At 42.0% G+C, this 25,352-nt stretch overlaps 1 protein-coding gene across 10 annotated transcripts in view; it reads right to left on the bottom strand.

Moving 5' to 3' along the window:
- The window catches only part of ATP10B (ATPase phospholipid transporting 10B (putative)), a 356,253-nt gene that overhangs the window by 107,360 nt on the left and 223,541 nt on the right, over window positions 1-25,352 (bottom strand). For all 10 annotated transcript variants that reach the window (XM_089335037.1, XM_089335035.1, XM_089335038.1 and 7 more), the window contains 2 exons: window positions 1,644-1,941; window positions 569-763 (listed from right to left, as the gene is read on the bottom strand). In XM_089335037.1, coding sequence (XP_089191163.1) covers window positions 569-763; window positions 1,644-1,941 — 493 coding nt within the window. The remainder of the gene's footprint in view (window positions 1-568; window positions 764-1,643; window positions 1,942-25,352) is intronic.

Genomic DNA, 25,352 nt, shown 5'->3' on the forward strand with positions numbered 1-25,352 from the left:
CAAAGTTTCTGATGTACTTCAAAATAATTTATTTATTTATTTGAAAGACAGAGAAAGAGAGACAGCATGTGAGCACATGACCTCTTCCATCTCAAAGTTCTCTTCCCCAATGACTACAATAGCCAGGGCTGGGCCAGGCCTAAGCCAGGTGCCAGGAACTTAATTCGGGTCTCCCACAAGGGTGGCAGGGACTTGATATACCCTTGTAACATGAATGTTTACCCAAGGTAAACCAATGTTTCTAAACCTTAGCATTATTGATGCTTTTTATGGGCTAATAACTCTCCATTGTGGGCTATTGTCCTGTGCATCATAGCGTATTTAGCAGCAACTGTGGCTTCTATCCACTAGATGCCAGTAGTACCCTCCCTCCTCCTGTGACTGTCAAAAATTATCTCCAGATATTACCAGATGCTCACTAGGGTTCAAAATTACCCTTTTTTGAGAATCACTGAATGAAGCAAAGCTAAGAAAATATGATGTATGAACAGATAAACATCCTTCAAACATGCTAAGGAGTTTGCATGACCTACTCACAAGAGAGAAAACAGAGGCAGATTTCCCCTACCTTTCATATATTCGGATGCTGGAAGTATTTATTGCTCTGTCAAAGCGGTGTCTCCTGAAGTCCTCTATGCCATCCTTGACCATGACTACAGACAGGACTATGGCCAACGGCAACATGGTGATTTCCTTGTGGAACACCTCCATGGAGGGCATCCAGTTCAGAACCACCAGGAACAGGAAATAGAGGTTGGCCCATCTGGAAAGGGCAAGTAAAGTTTGGGTGAAAAATTGTGTAGAATTGGCCCTTCCCAACTAAAATGACATTCTCTTTCAGGGTTAACTCAAATGCTGTGTTTGCCAGTTGTGTTTCCTCCCAGAGTCTACTTCCTCTTGTGTAGAACAGGGATGGCAATGCCTACGTTAAAGGATTTTTCTAAACATGACATGATCAAATATTTGTTTAACGTACAGGTGAGGGTTCTGGAACATAGCAGTTGCTCAATACATGGTAGTTAATCATGTTAAATTTAAAGTTTAGCCTAATATTTGAGTTTATATTTTGGTTTGTAATTAAAAATGATTTCTCATGTTATTGCATCAGAATGGCCTATATTTTAAAGCTTCAAAAGCTCATCTTGCTGTCTCTTGTCACAGAACCCCAGTATCTTTGCACATGCAGGAACATTCTCTTGGCTCCCTTCTCATACTTCTCTGTGCCCCCTTTTCTCAGCTAATTCTTTCTCTTTTTTCTGGTTATTCTTCAATTGTCACATCAATTGAAATAACATGCCTGACTTTCTTAATGAGGCCAGATTTCCCTACTATTTACTCTAATAGGACCAGGTACCTGCCCTCAGAAGCATCTTCTAGTTATATTATCATATCAACTTAGAAGTTAAGCTCTCTTTTATGGCACAATACTCTCAGTGAGAATAGTCTTTCATTTTTCCTCATGTAGCTTTAGCACCCAAGACATGGCATGAGACACAGTAGAACTTTATAAATATTTATTGAATGACTGAATGGCATGCACAGGTACTTGGATATTAATGGTGACCCAAAGACAGTATCCCTGTGTGCATCTAAGTGGCAAATACTTGGTTCGATGTGTGTTGTATGGACAAGTGGACACATACCTATGAAACTGCTCAAAGAGATTCTGGGGCAGGAAGGTGAAGAGGGTGTATTTGGTGGTGCAGATTCTGTTGCTGGAGTATCTCCTGGAGACCTTCTCCCAGTCTTGCTGGAATGTGCTGTTGTTGGGGAACACGACCCGCTGCTGTGTCCCACGGGAGTGCTGCCTTCCCGTCTCCGCAGAGAGCAGTGGGGTGGTTTCTGATGGAGACTGCGGGAAGCCGTCATCCACTCTCCACTGCCACCGCGGCCAAGACGAGTCCACTGAGATGGCCATTTCCAGCAGCAGTAGCCTAGGGCCTGCAAGCAAACACAAGGAACTGCGATGGTCAGGAGAGAGTGGGGCACATCCACTTTGTCTGTTCGCAAGGTAGACATTGGGATTCAGTGCGAGAAGCATAGGTTCAATGCCAGGATCCATTTATTTCAGGGTGAGAGACTTTAAACAATTACATAAATAGCATCCAGCTAATGCTGTGATAGGGGACGTGAAAGCAAGAAGTAGGGGTGGTGGGTGTCAATGAGCTGGTATGACATCCAGGAGAAGTGCAGGTCTGCCTTAGTGGACCATGACCTCCTGTTCAGAATTCCAGCTTTGATTTATTCCTAACACCAAACTGCCCTTTCACCTAGTTGGTTTTTCTTTCTCATTATAAAATGAGGAAAAAAAAAACCCTTATTCCTACAATTTTTTTCTTGAAGTTTTTGGGATGAATAAATTAGACTATACATAAAAGTATGTTAGCCACGTTTTAAAACAGAGGGCAAGGTATTCTTCTGGGCTTTCTTTGGTTCTAAAATTTTCAGAGACTGATGGCATTTTGCAGAAATGTGTGTTTTGTCAGAACTTCAAATGAGAAGGGTAAGTGGCAGAGAGGGGACGAGCTGCTTCCTAGGACAGTGGGGCCTGAAGTAACTGGGCTGTCCTGATGGCTGTCACGGAACATGGCTGGTGTTTGCTGATCTGGTGGGCTGGGGTGCCACGGGGCGGGGGGTCCCTTCCTGCCTCCTCACTCCACCTGGTCGTCTCTGAAACTGAGCAAGTGCGGTTAATCAGAGACTGCCTAGGGAGTGTGAGTGCTGCTTTACCTAGGATAGCCCAACTCCTGAGCTCTTCTAATGGATTCTACACATGTACCCTCAAGGTTCCTTTGAGCTGAATCCTGCTTAATAACCCAGAAGGATACCATTGAAAGGTACATTTGGTAATGTCAAAGTTGTCTGTAATGGTCCTTCTCATTTAGGTTCATGGATAATTTTCTTGCGAGTAAGCTGATGAGTGAATATCAGGTATTATGAATCTTCTAATGAAGAAGCAGCCTGTCACAGATATGGAAACTTAGGTAAAAAGGGTCCATTTCTAGTTTAAATGGTACTATTTTATCTCCCTGATGCCTTTATGGTCTGACCCTCATCATAATTCTCCTCATAGCTTTAATCAATCCAAGTGATTTTCAGTCCAAAGGCTCTAGGGCTGCAGGACACTCTGCAGAGTACTTGTAGCAGGCAGGAGAAAATAAATGCAATTATGGGTGCCTATCATAATACAACCAAAAGCAACATTATGACATTTGGCAAGCCAGAAATAATATTTCTCATCTCCTTTCTCATTATATAAAATATACATCCTTCATGGATTCTTTTTTTTATTGCAAAGGAAAGAAGAAAATAATTCATGAACAGAGTTGCAAATGCAAAGCAGAAATCTCACTGTGGCTAACATCAGACATTTTAGACTGTTCTCACTTTCAGGTGGCAAAATATTCTTAAGTGAAGAGATTAGATTGGTGTAGAAGATGTAAGTATTTTAGGTGGGGTAGTTAGCAAAGTCTATTTGTCGTATTCACATGCTTTATTTTTCCTGATATGATGTATGGAGAAAAAATGACATCCATTTTGTGGTATAAACCTTAAAAAAAAAACCAAAAACTCAGATTGGAGGCTATCCTACCAAACAGCTAGCCTATGGTTTTCAAATATAAAAGGTCAAAGAAATACAGGGAACTGTTTGTGATTAAAGGACGTTAAACAATCTCTATCTACCTATACCCATAGATACACTGATAAATATAGGGGCAGATGGTTCGGCAGGTGGCAAAGATGCCTGACAGGATGCCTGTATCCCCTGTGGAGGGACTATTTTCAAGTCCTAACTCTGGTTCCTGATTCCAGCTTTCTGGTAATAGAGGCAGCAGTAATGGCTCAACTGACTGGATTCTTGCCACCCATCTAGGAGACCTGGATTCCAGTTTAGGCCATGGTGGGCATTTGTGGAATGAACCAGCATACGGGTACTCTCTCTCTTCTTTATGTCTATCTCTCAAATAAATAAAAAGCATATAACGCTAACTGTAATATGTGATTTTATAATGGATCCTACACGAGAGAGAGACAAAATAGGTATAGAGAATATTTTTGGGCAATGAGTGAAAAATTTGAATAGGAACTGTAGATTAGAGAATAGTATTTCAACAACATGAAGTTTCCCAATATTAAGAATTATATGGTGGTTATATAAATAAGAAAACATTATTCTGATGAAATCTATCTTATTTAGGTACAAAGGCCAAGATGCCTTTACAGGTCAGGGAAAAATGTAAATGTTTGTGTACATGTACATGCAGGTGCAGTGAGGACAGCTTCCTGTAAAAAAGGGCGTACTTCAGCAGTTGGCTTCAGCAACAGATGGGCATTAGCTAGGTAGAGAAGCTGAGGAAGGTAGAGCAACTGGTTCCAGGAACAGAAGTTCACAGGGGTATCCCAGAGAATATGTGGGTCTGGGGAACACACATTGGCCCAAGTTGAGGCTGGCTAGAGACTGGGGTCAGACAGTCTGCTAAGAAGGATGGGCTAGAGGGAATAAGACTAGAAGCAGGAACATAGCTCTTTAACCCACTGTTTGCTCTCCAATGAATGAAACACTTCTTCCCAACCGTGCAACAGGAAACACAGGGGGACTGTGTAATCCTTTGATCTGAGGTGTGGTTTATTACTGCTTTCACAAGTTTTAGGGAACGGCGCGGATGAAGCAACTGTCCAAGGTCCTTCCGTTGTAAAGTCTTTTTCCCAGTCTAGTGTTTTGAAATGGCACCTCCCACTACCAGTAAACTTGAGGATTGCTGACTGGCTAATTCACATTGTGATCATCTCTGGCTTGAAGTGCTCATCTTATTTTCCTTTGGGCATTATGTCCTCTACAGGGACGGGGGCAGTCCTATGAGATAGGGTACTGTGCTAACTAGTTTTCAGAGGAATCCCATCTCTCATTCCCAAACTTTCTCCTGCCTAACTCACATTTCCAAATGAACCCCCAGTTCCTTTCTTTTTCGACTTTATGCAGCAAAATCAATACCATATTTAGCAAATTTCATTTTCACAGTTTGGGCATCAACCAACTAGTCAACAAATACTTCTTGAATCCTTGTTTTGTACAAGCTGAGTGAAACCTACACATGCATCCCTCATCTCCTGAGCTTTCCTTAGTATGGCTGAGAGATTTTAAACTTATATTCATAGATATTCACCCATCAGGGTAAGTGCCACAAAGGAGGGCAGATTTAATGAGGTTATGTCATGGAGGGATGAGTCCTGGAAGAGGGGGTACCGGAGCCCAGGAAGAAACAAATGAATTTGCAAGCCCCATGTGGCCGGAGCAAACATGTTGACTTCAGGAATGGATAGAAAGCCCAACTTAGTTAGAAAACAGGAACGAGTGTGCACCAGAGACTTCCTATCCCTTCATGCACAATTTCTACCAGTGATGTCTGGGGAGGTTGTTTAGCCAAGTGGTTAAGACACCTGCGTCCCATATTGGAGTGCCAGGGTTTGAATTTTGGCTCTGTCTCCTGACTCCAGAAAGTCCTGGGAGGGCTGCCACTCACGTGGGTGATCTAGATTGAATTTCTGGGCTTTGACCCCAGCCGGGGGTTAGTGTGGGCATCTGGGGAGTGAATCCATGGATAGAAGCTCTCTATCTTTTTCTGTCTCTCAAAGAAATTATTGTTCTAAAAAGATTTCCAAGTGATATAAATTGAAAAAAGTGTCAGGACATGAAAGAGGGAATGCATAAAGATCAATTCAGCCTAGTATTTTACCATACTCAAATATCATTTGTTTTATTAAATGTAGTATATTTTACTTTATGTCAACTCACTTCTTAAATGCTTCAATACTGCCTTTAGTTTTATGCTAACCTATGGATTTCCAAAATTAAGGGGTTTGATATTTTTGTTATTACGTTTTCAATGGGCACCAACAGGAATCATTTTCATTAAGACAAAAACTGTTGGTGCCTTATTGCAACATTGCCCTACAGCTTCGACACTTCACTTGCTGTACTGAGAACCAATTTCACAAACATCACCAGTCATTTAGAAAGTATAATTTTCATTGTGTGAGGTTTGCCCGCCAATACAAGAAAGGCTGCTAACATGTTTTACAACATTTTCCCTCCCACAAGAGGATCAGAACAGTAGTATATTTTCCATCAAACCTGAATTAAAGATTTAAAGAACCAGATTCCTACCCTTTCCTTTCGTATTTTAGTAGATCCAGGAAGGGTTTAATTAAACATTCTTATTATCAATTTCTTCCTCATATTAGCTTTTCCACTTAACTCAATCTGCTTGAGGGAATGACCATGCACTTTTAGTCACCACCATTTTCAAATAAAGAAGCAGAAGGAAGGGGGATGAGAGTGATTCTCTCTACAACCTTTCATTTCTTCCAGTTCCTTTTCAGAAAAAGCGATATAGATCAGAATCTCAGTTATACTTCACCTTCACACTTTTGATATTTTGAACCTAACCATGTCACACCATTTATATAGTGCTTTTTTTTTTAAATTGAAAGGTATTAAGTTAATGACGTTTTAGATTCAAGAAATGCATGTAGTTGTAGAAATATATATTAGAAAACAGAAATCACCATTTGGAAGACTCTTGGTCAGTTTTCTGGTTCTGAAACTTGTCCAGGAAATTTTAGTAAGGTGTTTGTGGGAAAGGAATAGTCAAAGGGAGATTTAAATGTACAATGGAGTTCGGAGCTTCCCAATCGTCATTTGTACTGTACTCCGCGACAGGAGCCTACATAGAGCCGCCTGCATACAGTTGTTTCTTAAAAACACCAGGGGGAAGAGCAGGAGTTGTGATTGTGCCTCATTCAAAGTCTACAACTCTTGCTCTCTAATTAGGCTGCCAGATGCTGATTTCCTCCTGGAGAGGAAGTACTGAGAGATGTGTCCACGGTGAGATCGGGATGATTGGCTTTGACTGATGAGAATGAGCACTAGTGGAATGTGGAAGAGGGAGCAAAAAGAAACAGTAACTACCTTCAATAAAACGAATCAAAGGATGCAATTACGTGACAGATGAAATCCTGTAGAATGGGCCTTGTGGGGAAGGAAAGGTCAAAGGGCAGCCCTTGCAAGCACTCAAGCAAGCACCAACAGATGGCATACTCAACTCCATCCCCAGGCTTTGGTGTGCTCCTCATTGGTTTTCTTTTATCACCTCTAAGTTTTACTTCAACAGATTTTTTTTGCATTTTTAACTTTTATTTAGTAAATATAAATTTCCAAAGTACAGTTTATGGATTACAATGGCCTCCCCCCCCATAATTTCCCTCCCACTTGCACCCCTCCCATCTCCTGCTCCCTCTCCCATTCCATTCACATCAAGATTCATTTTCAATTATCTTTAAATACAGAAGATCAATTCAGTATATATTGAGTAAAGATTTCATCAGTTTGCACCCACACAGAAACACAAAGTGTAAAATACTGTTTCAGTACTAGTTATAGTATTACTTCACATTGGACAACACATTAAGGACAGATCCCACATGAGGAGTAAGTACACAGTGACTCCTGTTGTTAACTTAACAATTTGACACTCTTGTTTATGGCATCAGAAATCTCCCTAGGCTCTTGTCATGAGTTTCCAAGGCTATGGAAGCCTTTTGAGTTCTCTGACTTCGATCTTATTCAGACAGGGTCTTAGTCAAAGTGGAAGTTCCCTCTTCTCTTCAGAGAAAGGTACCTCCTTCTTTGATGGCCCCGTTCTTTCCACTGGGATCTCACTTGCAGAGATCTTTCATGTATTTTTTTTTTTTTTTTTTTTTGCCAGAGTGTCTTGGCTTTCCATGCCTAAAATACTCTCATGGGCTCTTCAGCCAGATCCAAATGCCTTACTGATTCTGAGGCCAGAGTGCTGTTTAGGACATCTGCCATTCTATGAGTCTGCTGTGTATCCCGCTTCCCATGACTTCAACAGATTTTCAATGACAAGGATTTTTAAAGCAGAGAAGATGATGATCTTTTTAGTCCACAACGTTATATTTCCTCACTCTTCCAAGCTCATTAGAGTTTAGGGCATCACCGGTTAGTTAGGTGGCAAGCTGTTCTCACATTTATGTATTTGGAGCTCCTATGTCTTTCATGAGCTTTAGAGCAGCATATCCTATGGCTTATTTGCCATCTCTACTTGTTTTCTAGGTATGCAAAGCTTAACAGATTCTAAAACTCTGAGTTTGTCTCTAAAATGTACTCTACTTCCAGTAGACCCATCCTGTGAAGAGCATCTCCATTTACCTCAATGACTTAAGAATTATCTTTGACATCTCTTTCATGTACTACAGTCTATCCATTAGTAAGTGTATCATTTTTGTCTTTAAATATTTTTAAAGTACATTCTAACATTTCTACTGTTTTCTTTCTTAGACTACTGTTATACACTTTAAAAAATTTATTTTAGAGGCACAGTTACAGACAGACAGAGGGAAAGACGGAGAGGTCTTCTGTCCACCTGTTCACTCCCCAGATGGCAGTAACAGCTGGAGCTGAGCCAATCAGAAGCCAGGAGCTTTTCTGGTTCTCTCACATGGGTGCAGGGGCCCAAATACTTCGGCCATCTTCTGCTGGTTTCCCAGGCCATAAGCAGAGAGCTGGATTGGAAGAGGATCAGCTGGGGCACAAACTGGCACCCATATGGGATGCTGGCGCCACAGGCAGAGCCTTAACCTTACTATGCCACAGAGCCAGCCCCAGCCCTACACAATTTGGAATAGTCAGATAGCTTGCACTACAGGTGCAAGAACCAGCAAGGAGGCTGGATGGAGGAGACAAGAGGGATACTGACTGCCACGCACTTGGTTCATCCTCTACTGCTTTCCCAGGCACAGTAGCAGGGAGCTGGACAGGAAGTGGAGCAACTGGGACATCAACCAGTGCCCATATGGATGCTGGCACAACAGGGGGAAACTTCTCCTACCTTGCCACAGTGCCAACTCATGCTATACACTTGTAACTGGTGCCTGCAGCCCCACTTGCTCCCTTTCCAATCTAGTTTTCAGACCGCAGCCAGTTATTTTTTAAAAGTGGAAACCAGACCACGTCAGTGCACTTCTTGAAGCTTTTAATGACTCTGTACAAAAAAAAAAACAACAAAAAAAAACAAAAAACAAAAAAAACAAAAAACCTCATGCTTCTCTGTGTCCTGTGTTATTCCACACTATCTGTTCTCTGCTTTCTGCCTACCTTTTTTTTTTTTTTTTGCTCAAATTTCTCCAGATTCTCAGATACTCCAAAGTTCTTACTTCAATTAACTCACCCTGTCTGGTGTGTGTGTGTGCATGCGTGTGCGTGTGTGTGTTTATAGGGAGTGTCTCAAAGTGGTTCCTCTCCCATGAAAGTGCCTTTTTTTATTCTTTGCCTAGCTAGTCTAGGATAATCATGAAACAGAGCCCCCACTCTCTAGGGCTTAGAACAACCCATAAAGAACTTAGGAGTCTAGGTGGCTCTCTCTTCAGTGACTCAGGGATCCAGGCTCCCTCTACCCATGATCTCAACATATAGATTTACAATGGCCATAAAAGGAACCTGGAAGTGAACTATGTCACCTTGCTTTTGGTCAAATGGCCAGAACAAGTCTTATGGTCTCATCCTGACTACAAGGAAGCCTGGACCATGTGGGACTCACAGAGAATCTTTGGAGAGCACTGAGTATATTTTCTCAGTTCCAGATTAAAAGTCTTTTTTTCTCCAGAGAGCAGCATATAGGATTAATCCAGTAAGTATACTGGATTAGAATACAGCAACACTGTATGGTCAGACCTTTCGCTTTGCCTTCTTAGCTAAAGCAGAATATTCTACAGTTCTAAGCACCCTAACACTGTTCTATTTGGTTATTGTTAACTCCAAGAGAGTGACCCCTAAACTCCAGTCTCTACATTACGGTCCGAGATAGGTTGTTGATAGGAAGACATCATTTCTAAGTATTCCTAGGATGTTCTGTAGGTCAAAGATACACTTTGTACATACGGGAGCCCTATTTTTAAGTAGAGCAGATATTGCTTAGATTGATATATTGCATATTTATTTGTTTTTAAAAGATTTTATTTCTTTTTTTTGAGAGGCAGAATTAGAGAGAGAGAGAGAGAGACAGAGACAGAGAGAAAGGTCTTCCATCCACAGGTTCACTCTGTAAATGGGTGCAATGGCTGGAGGAGCCAGGAGCCTCCCCTGGAGTCTCCTACATAGGTACAGGGGCCCAAGCACTTGGTCCATTTTCCACTGCTTTCCCAGGCTATAAGCAGAGATCTGGATTGGAAGCAGAGCAGCCTGGACATGAACTGGTACCGATATGGGATGCTGGCGCTGCAGGCGGAGGCTTAGCCTACTATGCCACAGCGCTGGCCCCTGCAAATTTATTTAAAGGCATTGCTGACTTCAAGGTAAGATCTGCTGTATTTCTCCATCTACGAACACTACAAATGTAGCTATCCTCAGATAAATGCTGTGAATTTCTTGATGAGAAAATGAATCTTTGGGTTCTGAAAAGTTGAAAACACAGGTGTAGTAGAGAGATCTTAGAACTAAAAGCAGGGTCTTTGGCAAAGGGCAGAGAGGAAGATCAGTAACAGAGTCCCTGACCTATTAAGATGGTTGGAGAGATGAGATGTGTCTCCTTAAAAAGATAACTGCATAGATCATTAATGAGGGATTCAATAAATGGAAGACAGCAAGCACCAGAAGTTGTCAGAGATAGAGGGGAACGGGGATGAATAAGGAGAAGCTCGTTGGAAAAGCAGAGGTGCTTGTTTAGTAAATCAGGGGTTGGGTAGCCAGAGCCGCAGTCCACAACGTGCGAGACAGGCAAATGGGAAGCAGCACCCCTGTGCCCTGCCTCACACTCCCTGCATCAGCTGCTGTGCGCATGGGGATTGGAAACTCGCACTCCCCAACAGGCTCCCAGCTCATTCTGACAAAGTGGCTGCTGAACAGCAGACCTGGAGCCACTGTTGTTCACTCCTGTATCTCTTCTCCACCTTTTCCCTATTTTTCCTTCTATACCCACACTGGTTTCCCAGATATCTTTCTACTGAAAGGTAAATGATCTTGGGAAATAAATAAAAATAATGCAATTTTTAAAAATATAAATAATAGACAGGTGAAATGAGATGCATGATTTCATGCTTAATATCCCTCCAGGCAGAAATGTGATTTCACTTAAAAGTTGTTTTATAGATTCTTTTCGTTTGTTTTACTGACAAAATAATTAAGTTGGGTCTAATTAAAAGTGAATAAATTGCTCACAGAAGCTGAATAAATCAGGACTGAGCTGAAGAATGAAAAAAGTTGTTCTAGCTCCATGGGGCTGAAAGCGATTAAAAGACAATTGCACACACTGTGGAATTTACCTCACTTGAATACATGTATGGCACCAAGTTACAGGTGACTAAAGTACACAGGGAAGACTGATAGGGGCAGGCAGGCAGTGAGACCTGGGAAACTGGGATAAGCTCTCAAGGTCAAAGGAACAGGCATGTGGCTTAGCACAAAATCTGTGGGACCAGATCTGTGTAGCGGTGTCAGAAAAAAAATGATGTGAAAAGAACTGCCTCCCGAGTTTCTTTAGGGAGCTAATTATGCTCTGATCAGAAATTGAGGCAAGAAGACAGGAATGAAGGGGAAGAAGATGGAGGGAAAGGAAAAAACAATTAGCTAGCAAAAGCACGAAAAACTGAGATGGTGGTAGGTGTTGCCTATGCTGGGAGAAAAGGGCAGAGGGATTTTTTTTTAAAAGATTTTATTTATTTGAAAGTCAGAGTTACAGAGGTGAGGCAGAAGCAGAGAGAGCGAGCGAGATCTTTCATCCTCTAGGTACACTCCCCAAATGGCCTCAACGGTCAGGGCTTGACCAGGCTGGAGACGGGAGCTTCTTCTGGGTCTCCTTTGTAGGTTCAGGGGCCCAAAGACTTGGGCCATCCTTCACTGCTTTTCCAGGCATGTTAGCAGGGAACTGGATCAGAAGTGGAGCAGCCAGGATGTCAACTGGCGCCCATATAGGATGCCAGTGCCACAGGCAGTGGCTAAACCTGCTACACTAAAGCACCCACCCCCAGAGGGACTTGTCAAAAATAAGATAAAATATTCACTTAAAATATATGCTATTGTAACATCATAATATCCTTACATGTTACTTCAAAATTGTTTCTAAAACTTTGTTCATAAAGGTGTTGACTATGAAAGTAATCATTTGATTGAAGGCAGAGATCTGTAAATCAAAAAGGGATTTTGGACTGGGTGTTTAGTCCAACAGTTAAGTTGTCTACATTCCACATGAGAATGCCTAGGTTTTGCCGCGGGTAACAGTTCCTAACTCCTTGACACACATGTGGGAGACAGGATTAATTTCCCAGCTCCAAGCTTTGGCCTTGGCCCAGCCCTGCTTGTTATAGGCATGTGCAGAGTGCACCAGCAGATAGAAACTCTTCCTCTCTGTCGATCTCTTTATGTGTCTCTACCTTTCAGTTAAAGAAAAAATATTTAAAAAAAAGGATGTCTCCATATTTGGTTCAATGTCAAGGGGACGAGATAAAAGAAAACCCGCCGGCAACGCGGCTCAATAGGCTAATCCTCCTGCTGAGGCACCGGCACACCGGGTTCTAGTCCCCGTCGGGGCGCCGGATTTTGTCCCGGTTGCCCCTCTTCCAGGTCAGCTCTCTGTTGTGGCCCAGGAGTGCAGTGGAGGACGGCCCAAGTCCTTGGGCCCTGCACCCCATGGGAGACCAGGAGAAGCACCTGGCTCCTGGCTTCGGATCAGCGTGGTGCGCCAGCCACAGCGCGCTGGCCGCGGCAGCCATTGGAGGGTGAACCAACGGCAAAAGGAAGACCTTTCTCTCTGTCTCTCTCTCACTGTCTACTCTGCCTGTCAAAAAATTAAAAAAAAAAAAATAAAACCCACAAGAAAGAGTGAGCAATGAGGTGAGGAATATAGAAAATGCTGGAACTCAGAATGAGAGATAATTGGGAGAAAAATAAGTCCCTTGGGAATTATGGGAGTTGTGGGAGAAACGGCATTAGGTTTTTCTTAGGCTATGAGATGGGAATACAAGTTGATCTCATCTAGACCCTGAAGGGCAAAGAGTAAACCAAGCCAAGACAAGTGATTTATAAGACCCACGAATCAGCTGTGTGGCGTGGGTGTGCCATCATCCTCTCTGTACCCTAATTCCTTACTCTTTAAAATGAAGGAATCGGTTTTAGTTCCTTGGTCATATGTAAGTTGGTTGTAAATGTTTGGATTGACATCCATCAGTCTATTCATCTATTTTTGTACCAGTACCAGGTTGTTTTGATTATAACTGCCTTGTAGTATGTCTTTACAGTCTCTTCAACAAATGGTGCTGAAAAACTAGATTTCCACATGACAAGTATGAACCAAACCTTTACCTTACACCTTACCCAAAAAGCCACTCAACATGGATTAGAGATCTAAATCTATGACCTGACACCATCAAATTAGTAGAGAACACTGGGGGAAACCCTGCAAGACACTGGCACAGGCAAAGAGTTCTTGGAAAACACCCCAGAGGCACAAAGTCAAAATTAACACATGGGATTACATCAAATTGAGAAGTTCCTGTATGGCAAAAGGAACACTCAGGAAAGTGAAAAGGCAACTGACAGAATGGGAGAAATTATTTGCAAACTATGCAACTGATAAGGATTAATAGCCAGAATATACAGAGATCAAGAAACTCTACAATATAACACCCCAGTTAAGAGATGGGCAAAGGACTTAGACATTTCTCCAAAGAAGAAATCCAAATGGCCAATAGGCACATGAAAAAATGTTCAGAATCACTAGCTGTCAGGGAAATGCAAATCAAAACCACAATGAGGTTTCACCTCACCCCAGTTAGAGTGGCTTTAATACAGAAATCAAAAAATACAAATGCTGGCGAGGATGTGGAGAAAAAGGTCTCTAAACCACTGTTGCTGGGAATGTAAACTGGTGAAGCCACTATGGAAGACAGTATGGAGATACCTCAAAAAACTGAATAAGACCTACTGTATGACCTAGCCATCCCACTCCTGGGAATTTATCCAACGGAAAGGAAATCAGTAAATAAGAGTTACCTGCACCTCTATGTTTATTGCAGCTCAATTCACAATAGCTAAGACATGAAAGCAACCTAAATGCCCATCAACCAAAGACTGGATAAAGAAATTATGGGATATGTACACTACAGAATACTATACAGTGGAAAAAAATGAAATCTGGTCACTTGCAGCAAACTGGATGAATCTGGAAAACATCAAACTTAGTGAAATAAGCCAGTCCCAAGGGAACAAATATCATATGTTCTCCATGATCTGTGGGAATAGAGCACCTAAAACAAAATCTGTAGAAGTGATATTAACACTTTGAGAAGGGATGACTTGAGCTGCATTTGTCTTGAATGTTGAGGAACAGTTTGTTTTGTGGTTTTTTCATTTTTTTCTTCATATTATATGTTGAACTTTTACTTAACATAGAGTTAGTCATATGTGTATAAAGTCAATTTAAAACAGATCTCAGTAAAAAATACGAGTGGGAATAAAAGAGAAGGGAGGAGGAAGCTTCTAAGTATAAAGCTGTACAATTCTGCATACATTCCTATGGACTTACTTCTAAGGGTACAGTTTAAAAACTTGTCATGGGACTCCAAATCTCATTAAGCTTGGTGGCAAAAATTCCATCTTATTTGTTAAAGTGATCACATTAAGTGTTAAAGTGAACATATAGATAGGATTAAGTGTTAAAGTGATCATATATATAGGATCAAGTGCCTGATAATAATAATAGAATTAAAAAGGAGATAATGTTCCAACATGGGAAGCAGTCCATACAGCAGACTCATAGAATGACAACTGCTTTAAGTAATACTCTGACCTCAGAATTAGCCCTTATGCCTTCCTGGTCTGGCTGAAAAGCCTGTGAGAGCATTTCAGGCATGGAAAGCTAAGACAGTGCGGCAAAAAATGTACTACTTAAAGGTTCTCTGTGAGTGAGACCCCAGCAGAAAGAAGTGGCCATCAAAGAAGGATGTGCTTTTTTTCTAAAGGGAGGAGAGAATTTCCACTTTGCTGCTGGCCTTGTCCAAATACTGACGGAGTTTGTGGACTCAAAATACTTCGACAGCCTAGGCAGCTCGTGTTAAGAGCCTTGGGCGGTCAATGACGTCATATGAGTGTTGATTGTTAAATTAACAACAGGAGTTACTGTGCACTAACTCCCCATGCAGGACATCTGTCCTCAATGAGTTGTATTATGAGTTAACTGTATAACCAGTCCTCAAACATTTTTTTTGGTGTGTGTGTACGTGTGTGCAAACTGTTGAAATCTTTACTTAGTACAGAGTAGGTTTTCTATGTACCAAGTTAATTGAAAATAAATCTTAATGGAGAATGGGGCTGGCAAGGGGAGAGGGAGGAGGTAGAGGGGTAGGAGTGTGGGTGGGAGGGTGGGTATGGTAGGAGGCATAACTATATTTCTAAAGTTGTACTTATGAAATTTGTATTCCTTAAAAAATAAAAACATTTAAAAATGCAAAAAAAAAAAAAAAAGAGAGAATAAGAGCATCAGACCAGGTAACCATTAAGGGCCATATCTGTCTCTAATGCTTGCACCTCAGGCTTACTTCTCATGCTGACTTATGTGAAGTCAGAGTGAGTGACCCTGGTGAAGGAGCTTTCCAGAGGTCAGATCGCCTCCTCCCCAGATGGCAGCCTTGGCTCCATGAGAGTGAGAGGCAGAATGGCTAAGTGGCTGATCCTTCCTATGCTCAGCAGGGGAGGCTTTCTCATCTATTTAGTTGGGCTGAGTTGCTCTTTCACACATGCTTTTGTTTGGATGGTCTCACACTTCCAAAGAAATAACTGAACTTTTCTGTATTTATTGTTTCCCCTACTTTATTAGGTTAGTATAGTAATTATAACGTTCCTGAAAGACCTCTGCATATTCTACAATTTCAGTCCCAAAGTAAAGAGGAATTCTAGGAAATATTTAACCGGTTACTGGATGTTGTCACCCCCATGTAGCTCAAGAACACCAATCCCAATCTGCCTCCACATTGATTTGTTATCTTTAGCCCTGCATCTGCTGTTACCCACTACTTCTAACTCATGGAGCGGCAATGCAACCCTTCCACTTGCCCAGGACTCTGATCAGTTACTAAGTCCTCTTGATTCTAACCCATACATATCTGTTAGCTCTATTCACACAGGCTAGACTACTCTCATCTCTTTGAAAGGTTTCATAATTTGTCCTCTTCCATTTTTCTTCCTTTCCATATGTTTTTGCAAATCAAAAAGACGTTATGATCACCACCATCTTGCTCAAAACCCTTTCTGGCTTCCAGTGCTCTTCAGATGGGATAAGGATCAAAATTTCAGTGTGCAGTGTCTTCCCTCAATGAATGAGACACAGCCTCTCTTTGCAACCTCACCTTCCACCAACCTCACTTCCATGCTCTAGTCTTAAGTTCTTTCCTTGTGCCCATCTTCCATCTGTTACACCATCACCACCAACAGCCTGTAGCAACTTTACTTCCCTTCAAAGCTTGTTTCTGTTCATTCTTTAGAACGGATGTTCTGCCTCCCCTGAAGAAGCCTTCTTGACTCCTCATGCATGACTGAAAGGCATTTCTTGGGCTTCATGCTACTCCATTTTTGTCCATTTGAACTCTTAGTTCTGTACATGGAGCCTATGTACTCATCCTGATTGAGGGTTTTTACAGGCCAGTCACCATTCTAGCCTAATGTCTACCTAGCACAGCCATCATTTAACCTCAGTGCCACTGGGAGCAGTCACCCCTCTATCCCAGTGCTTCCCAATAATGGTTAACAAGGTACCCCCCAGTGCCTCCTGGGGGCATTTGCTACTCTCCCCCACCGCCTTATGGGATCTGCTACCCCTCTACCCACCGGTACGTCGTAGGAGCAGTCATCACTGTTTCCCAGTGCTTTGTAGGGGCAATCATCCTCTACCGTAGTGCTTCCTGAGAATGTTCACCACTCTAGCACCAGTGCCTCCGGGATCAGTCAGCATCCCACTGTAGTGTCTTGTGAAAGCAGTTGTTCTATAAAGTTGTCACCACTCTGCACCCCCACCCCCACACCATTGCCTTGCATGATCTGTAAATCTTCTGTCCATCAGTGCTTCTCAGGACAAGTTACTATCTGACTCTAACACCTCTTAGAATCGGTCACTCCTCTACTCCAGTGTCTCCTGAGAAACATGGCCAATCTATCTCCAGTGCCTCCTGGGGACAGCTCCCAGTATCCCTGTGTCTCATGGCAGCAGTCACCACTTTCTAGCCCCAAAACCTTCTGGAAACAGTCACCACTATGCCCTGTAATAGTAGTAATCACTTTATATCTTCTTTCTGGTTACAATGACTACCAAGAAGAAATCCTAGATTTCTTGGATGAACAACAATAGTAATTTGAAATTCAAATATATTTTTTAAATCTCAAAGAACATTTTCTTTATTTTCCTATTTTTTCCCCCTAAACAACCTTTGAGGTAGGTTGGTCCTGTATTATGGTGGCTTTTTCCAGCATAGAGGTTAAATTCTTCAATATTTCCACTTAGGAATATATGCAGTATGAAACTTGAGAACTCATAGAGGATTATTTTTCCTGGCATCATGTTTTGAGAGTATAGAAACCGAGAAACATTCAAAATCAATCAATCAAGGGGGCATACTGCATTATGTTGATATCAATGGCATTTAGTTCATTTAAATAACAACAGGTATGATATAATTTCATTTAGATTTGCTCCCTAGAACTCTGTAATGTTCACTTCTCTTGACACAAGAAACTTGAGATGAGGTTTTGTAGCTACTATCTGATATAAAGGATTAAAACAAAATTGTGATTTTATGACGCAAGCTTTTGACTTTGGGCTCTGTGGATCTTAAAGACTACGAATAAGTGGATTTTTGAGTTTGGCAAGTTACTGGGGAAGTGTTTCTGAAACTCTCTTCCATTACTGAGATTACAAATCCTGGATTCTGCTCAGGAGGATTTCTGGCCAAAATACTTGTAATAGGATAGTCTCTCATCTTTCAGCCAGGGCTCTCCCAACAGACCCAGGGTACACTTCTAAGATCACACATCATGGGCTTTCTGTATTATTGCTTAACTTTTGTGTCCTGTATGTCATCTCTATTTCTTCCTAAAACTTTAGTTCTTTCTTAAACATGACTTGGTATTTGTACATACTGGAACCAAAATTATTTGGGGTCCTGGAAGAACTGCCAAAGTAAAGGTGCTTATCCTGCTATTTCTTACATGATGAAACTGGGGCTTACAAAGTGTGACTTTGTATAATTCTCAATATTGTCACATTTTATAGAAGAATTTGTTTGCCACTTCTCTAGTAATATTTTTCATAGCCTATAATATGCAGTCACATGTAACTAATATACAACATAATATTTAATTTGCAATAAAAATGATTAAAAGAAGAGTGTTAGGTCAGTAGCAGAGTTAAAATCAGTCCTCTAAGGCACAGTCTGGACATCTTGGCTCTTGGTTTTTCTGCCTTTGTTTTGTTTACAAATACTTTTTTTTTTTTTTTACATGCAGAGTGGACAGTGAGAGAGAGAGACAGAGAGAAAGATCTTTCTTTTGCCGTTGATTCACCCTCCAATGGCTGCTGCGGCCGGTGCGCTGCAGGAGCCAGGTGCTTCTCCTGGTCTCCCCTGGGGTGCAGGGCCCAAGTACTTGGGCCATCCTCCACTGCACTCCCGGGCCATAGCAGACAGCTGGCCTGGAAGGGGGGCAACTGGGACAGAATCTGGCAACCCGACCGGGACTAGAACCTGGTGTGCCGGCACCGCTAGGTGGAGGATTAGCCTATTGAGCCACGGCGCCGGCCTACAAATACTTTTTAAAAGTAATTTTATATTTACAGAAAAGGTGTGAATATAATACAGAGTTCTTTCACCCCAAATTCTCCTAATCTTATACAACCAGTGGCAGAGGATCTGTCTGTCAGATGGTAAAGGAGATCCATTAAAAATATGGAGACCTCAAATTCAAAAAGTCAAGAGGCAGAGGAAGAAATAAAAGACAAGAAGTGGGAGAAAAGTAGAAAAACAGGCTTCACCCTCTGGTACTCCTCTGCTTTAAATGGCAAAGGCCCTTGGAAATGGAGGAGAAGCAGTGCAGTGATAAATCGATCAGCCATCAGCAGCTGGAAGTAGACTGGCCAGAGTGACTTCCCCTGGCCTGAGTGCTTGATGGAGACCAGGGCCGGGGGGGTGGGGGGGTGGGTGCGGGCGGGGAGCGAGGGATGCCTAGGCTTCCAGGAAAAACATTCCCCAGAAGACTTAGCCTCTTGAGCATAATTCTCCCCTCTTCATTAAACCTCAGTTGTTGGACAGAGATGCTAGGTATTTAAAAAAAAAAACCACTGGGCATTGCTTTTTATGTCCCTGTCTGATTGAATTCTGATTGAGGCCACTGAGGCGGAGCCAGTGACATTTCTCTGTCCCTGAGAGGGTGTTGGCAATCATTTAAACACTTTTCGGGTGTTATCAGGGTTTTGTTGTCAGATTTATAAAACAAAATTAGCATTTTCTCTGGGGTCGTTTGGCTTAATATTCTGATATAGGAAACCGAGACAAAAGCAAATTAACACACGTAGGTAGCTACACTCAACTCCCTTTCTCACTCCCAGTCACTTCATTCTGTCCATTCATGACCAAGCCAAGGAGGTAGCACTTCATCTGTTGACTGCATGACTTATTCCAAATTTTCTCAATCTTTTTAGAGTTGTACATGTGGGAATTTGGTGATGTTTTAAATTCCAATATAATGGTCTGTGCACAAGTGCTTCATAATTATCCAGGCTATAAATATCACATCCAGACAACTTCTTTTCTTCCCTTGGACCATTAGTAAGACAAATGGCTGTGCTCTCCAGCAATAGGGTGGGGTATTGTTGAGGACAGAATCATGTCAAGTGGCCTCTGACAGCAAAGAAGGCTCATATGTGTTAGGGGTCTGAAACATACTTAACAGGATATACACTGAGAGATAAAAGGCAGATTTGAGTTAAATCTTTTCTTCCCTTCTGCTGTGATCCTGCGGCACCAGGACTTGTTGTACATGTGCTGTAAGAGTTGCCTGACTAGAGGAATGGTCATCCTTAGGACGATTTGATTATCTGCATAATGACAATACACCAAGTTTCCTGAATTGTTTCATTCATTAAACGCCTTGAAGAGCAAGATCCAGATGATGTACATTGGTACAAAAATAACAATCAAAGGACACACCTCACAGAGCCGAGAAATGGACCTCTGTACTTATGAGGACTCGGTACATGCCAGAGACGGCCTTGCAAATCAGTGCAGATGAACTGAAGGAAAAGTGTTGAGATCACTGACAACCATTCTAACAGTATCCAAGAGTTTCTACTTCACAAGCCACACAAAGATACATTCTAGGTGGCCAGCGCCTTGGCTCACTAGGCTAATCCTCCGCCTTGCGGCATCGGCACACCGGGTTCTAGTCCTGGTCAGGGCGCCGGATTCTGTCCCGGTTGCCCCTCTTCCAGGCCAGCTCTCTGCTGTGGCCAGGGAGTGCAGTGGAGGACGGCCCAAGTGCTTGGGCCCTGCACCCCATGGGAGACCAGGAGAAGCACCTGGCTGCTGCCTTCAGATGAGTGCGGTGCGCCGGCTGCAGTGTGCCAGCCGCGGTGGCCATTAGAGGGTGAACCAACAGCAAAGGAAGACCTTTCTCTCTGTCTCTCTCTCTCACTGTCCACTCTGCCTGTCAAAAAAAAAAATACATTCTAGGTGCACTCAAGACCTCTTTCATTGGGACAGGGAATTTAAAATGAAATATAGGCAAATATTCTTATGATTTTGGGGTAAGAAGGGAACTCAGTGCATAGCCATCGATAGTTAAAAGATTGATAAATTTGATTATATTAAAATTTCTGTGCCCTAAACAACATGGAAAGGCAAACCTCAGATTGGGTGGAGATGTCTGTAACACTGTAATATACACAAATGTAAAAAAGGGAAAAGAAGGGATGTGAACAGGTTGTTCACAGAAAAGGCCATCTAAATGTCCCCAAGTCTTAGAAAATTATTTCCAGTGTCACTAATAATCAGACATGAAGAAGGAAGTAACAGTGAAGTGGTACTTTGGCAAAGAGCAAGTCTAATTAAGTTGATATTTGGCAAAGAAGAAATGCAGCAGCCACTTTTGTGGACAGATTGTTATGAGTGCTTTGGAAAGCAATTTAGCTTTATCAAGCCAAGTTGAACTTCCACAAGCCCTTAGACCCAGCATTTTCACCAGCACACAGTGAGGAAATTGCACATATGTGCAAATGTTCAGAAATGCTCACTGCATTATAATTTAGTAAACATTAAAAATGGAAATGACTTTAATGTCCATCAAACAGTGGGATGGAAAATATATTGTATCATGATGATTAAACAGATTGTATGGCAGTTAAACTGAACTATATCATGACGAGTAAATAAAGTAATGGGAAGTTTCACTAAGGGTTTAGTCTTCTGCTGTAGGTACTTCTGTTAGCATCTGGATATTAGCTCAGACACTTCTCATGGCAACCCTGTAAGGGGCCTACTGTCAACATCCATGTTTGATAAATGAGCAAAATTAGTGTCAGAGAAGCTTAAGCAGCTGCTCAAAGAACTTCTAGGTGTCAGTGGCAAGACTTCTGAATTGGTGTTTTACATGTTCTACCTGCCTTGTTGAATGCATAAAATGTTGAGTGACAAAGTATAATATTGGGCAAAAGAAAATTGAATATGGAAGACAATACATACAGCAAGATAGTATGATTTTCTATTATTTATGGGTAGGTTCTGCTACATTTAACAACAACAACAAGTGGCTTAAACAAGAAAGATTTGTGAACTTATGACATCCCACAAGCATGGGGTAGGTAGTTCACGGTGATGTTAGACCCAGATCTTTAGGTTCCATCTTCCTTAGCACTGTTTCCCACAGCAAAGTGGTGGTATAAACCAAAGAGTGATTAGATATTCACACATTACAGTTGTGTCCAAAGCAGGAAGAGGAAAGAAAAGGGTGTAAAAGAAAAAGATACACCTGCCAAATGAATCCTCTTAAGGTTTTAGGCAGATTTAATGACCTTAGTATTAATCTCATTGACTGTTTCTATGGTTTCAAGAGAAGGTGAGAAACACAGTTCTTTGGTTGAGTGCATTGTTGCCCAGAATAAACTGTGTCCCATAAAGAAGAAAAGCAACTGTTGGGGGCTGGCACTATGGCATAGTAGGTTAAGTGTCTGCCTTCAGAGCCAGCATCCCATATGGGCTCTGGTTTGAGTTCCTGCTGCTCTATTTCCAATCCAGCTCCCTGCTGATGGCCTGGGAAAGCAGTAGAGGATGGCCCAAGTGCTTGAACCCCTGCACTCATGTGGGAGATCTGGAAGAAGCTCCTGGATCTTGGCGTTGGATTGGCTTAGCTACTGGCTGTTGCGGCCATTTGGGGAGTGAACTGGCAGCTGAAGATATCTCTGTCTTGCCTTCTCTCTATCTGTAACTATGCCCTTCAAGTAAATAATAAACCTTTTTTTTTTTTTTAAAAAGAAAAACAATTGTTGAGTGGGCAACTAATCAGTAAGTCCTGAGTAGACGACTGAGAATTTTTGTCATAAATATCATTTTATACTCACATAAGGTTTAAAGCAAAGCTTCAGATTGTTTATGCAAAACTACTTTATAAATACTTATTATAGTATAAAGACATGCATGGCTGTACTTAATACCAAATTTAGGACAATAGTTACATTTGAGGGAGAGAGAGAAGAGAGATTAGAAAGGGATATATAATCAACTTCAAGCATATCCAAATTAAAAAAGAATCAAAGGCAAAAATGACATAATGTAAGAGCCCATGAGTGTATTTTAGGCATGGAAAACCAAGACATCCTGGCAAAAACAAAACAAAACAAAAAATAAAACAAAAAAACCCACGACGACCTAAATGGAAGATCTCTGCGAGTGAGATCCCAGTGGAAAGAATGGGGCCATCAAAGAAGGAGGTACCTTTCTCTGAAGGGAGGAGAGAACTTCCACTTTGACTATGACCTTGTCTAAATAAGATCGAAGTCAGTGAACTCAAGAGGCTTCCATAGCCTTGGCAACTCATGACAAGAGCCTAGGGAGATTTCCGACGCCATAAACAAGAGTGTCAAATTGTTAAGTCAACAACAGGAGTCACTGTGTACTTACTTCTCATGTGGGATCGCTCCTTAATGTGTTGTCCAATGTGAAGTAATGCTATAACTAGTACTGAAACAGTATTTTACACTCTGTGTTTCTGTGTGGGTGCAAACTGATGAAATCTTTACTTAATATATACTAAATCGATCTTTTGTATATAAAGATAATTGAAAATGAATCTTGATGTGAATGGAATGGGAGAGGGAGTGGGAGATGGGAGGGGTGCAGGTGGGAGGGAAATTATGGGGGGGGAAGCCATTGTAATCCATAAACTGTACTTTGAAAATTTATATTTACTAAATAAAAAAATAAAAAGAAAAAAAAAGAAAAGAAAGCCAATTAAGATCACTGGAAAAAAAAAGTTTGAAACACTGAACAGAAAGTAAGGCCTGGTGTGCCCTGGGGAGTGTATGTGTCTCTCCAGTTTTCTCCTCCTTTTGTGTAGCTCATTATTCTTCTTGCCGCATTTTTCTTCCTTCCCATAGACAAGGTCTAGATCCCCTAGAATATCCTCCTCTGTTCAAAGCACAAGCCCACAATGAACTTGGGATAGATTGTTCCAAAGTAAAGCACTTTTGGAGAGCACCTGTGTTAGCAGGAATAAATTTATTGAGAGCTTATCAAATATCACACATTAAAATGCCAAACCCTTTGCAAGCATTAACGTATTTAATCCTCACAAAGGCCCTGGGAGCTAAGAACTATTGTTATTTCTATATTACAGAAAGGGACACTGGGACTTAGAGAGGCTACCTATCTCCAGTTTCCACAGTTTGAAGGGGACAGAATCCAGGTCAAAATCCACACCTACCTGCCATCAGAGCCTGAGCTAGAAACCACCATGCTGTGCAGAAACATTTAATGAGCTCCTTCCATAAGCAGGCACACATACAGGCCCAGCTCCTGTCAGAACTTCTAGGAAGGGCTCTCTGATGTGCACTCAAGTAAGACATGTGGAAAAGGTGGGGTGCTGACTCTGAAATGTAACAGGATGTATTGATGCCGTGCTTGGTGGAGCCTTAGATTGGGAGAGGCACACAGAGGGCAAGCTAAGATAATGGGCAAAGGAAGCAAGCAGGCATCTAATTGTTCTGAGAGGGGACTTGGTCTAGAAGCCAAGGAAATACAGAATGCTTCTCAAACCTCTAAGAATTTACGGCTTTGCCTCTGCAGGGCAGGAAGCAGTGAATAACTCAAGGTATGAACTTTGGCCAGGAAGAATAAACATACCCTGGGGTCCCCAGTGTCATTTCTCTCCAAAATCTAAATGAGGTCATGACCCTGCGCCTTCCTAGCCTGTTCACTGTATTTTCATTCTGGAGATGCCCTTGAGAACAGGGACTTTGATTCGAGAACTACCACAGTGACTGCACAGAGTAGGAACTCCGATTTTTGCTGAATACACAGATGAACAAATAAGAAAATAAATTCAATAGGGCAGATGTTCAGCGGAATACCCTGAACTAGGAATAAGCACCCAGCACAATAAATACACAACTGAAGTTCTCCCGTGGCAGAGACCAATGGGTTATTTGTGTTTGTGTTCCTTGCTCCCAGCACTGTGCCCGCAGTAGTGCCTGCCAAGCAGCTACGGAGTTGAATCCAGATGAATTATTAGAGAACAACAGGGATTTGTGGTGACTGTAGTGGCACATGTGGTTAAACCAGCACTTGGAATGCCTGCAGCCCATTTCAGAGTGCCTGGGACCATGTCCCATTTCCAAGTCAGCTTCCTGCTGATGCATCCTGGGAAGCAGCTAAGGATGGCCTGAGTTCTTGGGCCTCTGCCGCCCACATGGAAGATCCAGATGGAGCTCCTGGCTCCTGGCTTTCATGTGGTCCAGCCCTGGCTGCTGTGGGTGTTTGGGGAGTGAATCAGGGGGTGGAAGATGTTTCACTCTGCTTCTCTGCCTTCCAGATCAATCAATCAATCTTCATAAAACTCAAAGATTTGTAAAAATTACTGGAATCATGGTGGGGGTGGTGGGAGTGTCATTCTAGAGATTCATATATACAGATTCAGCAGGGTGTTTGAAAATAGTCCTAAACCCCTAACAAAACATTATTACCTGCATAATCAAAAAGTGAAATAACTGTGTCCACCATTTCTTTGGTCCCTGCTGTGTGCTGGGCACTAC

Source organism: Oryctolagus cuniculus, chromosome 6, assembly GCF_051225735.1.
Source record: "Oryctolagus cuniculus isolate XC-2025 breed Fujian yellow rabbit chromosome 6, ASM5122573v1, whole genome shotgun sequence".
Taxonomy (NCBI): Eukaryota; Metazoa; Chordata; class Mammalia; order Lagomorpha; family Leporidae; genus Oryctolagus; species Oryctolagus cuniculus.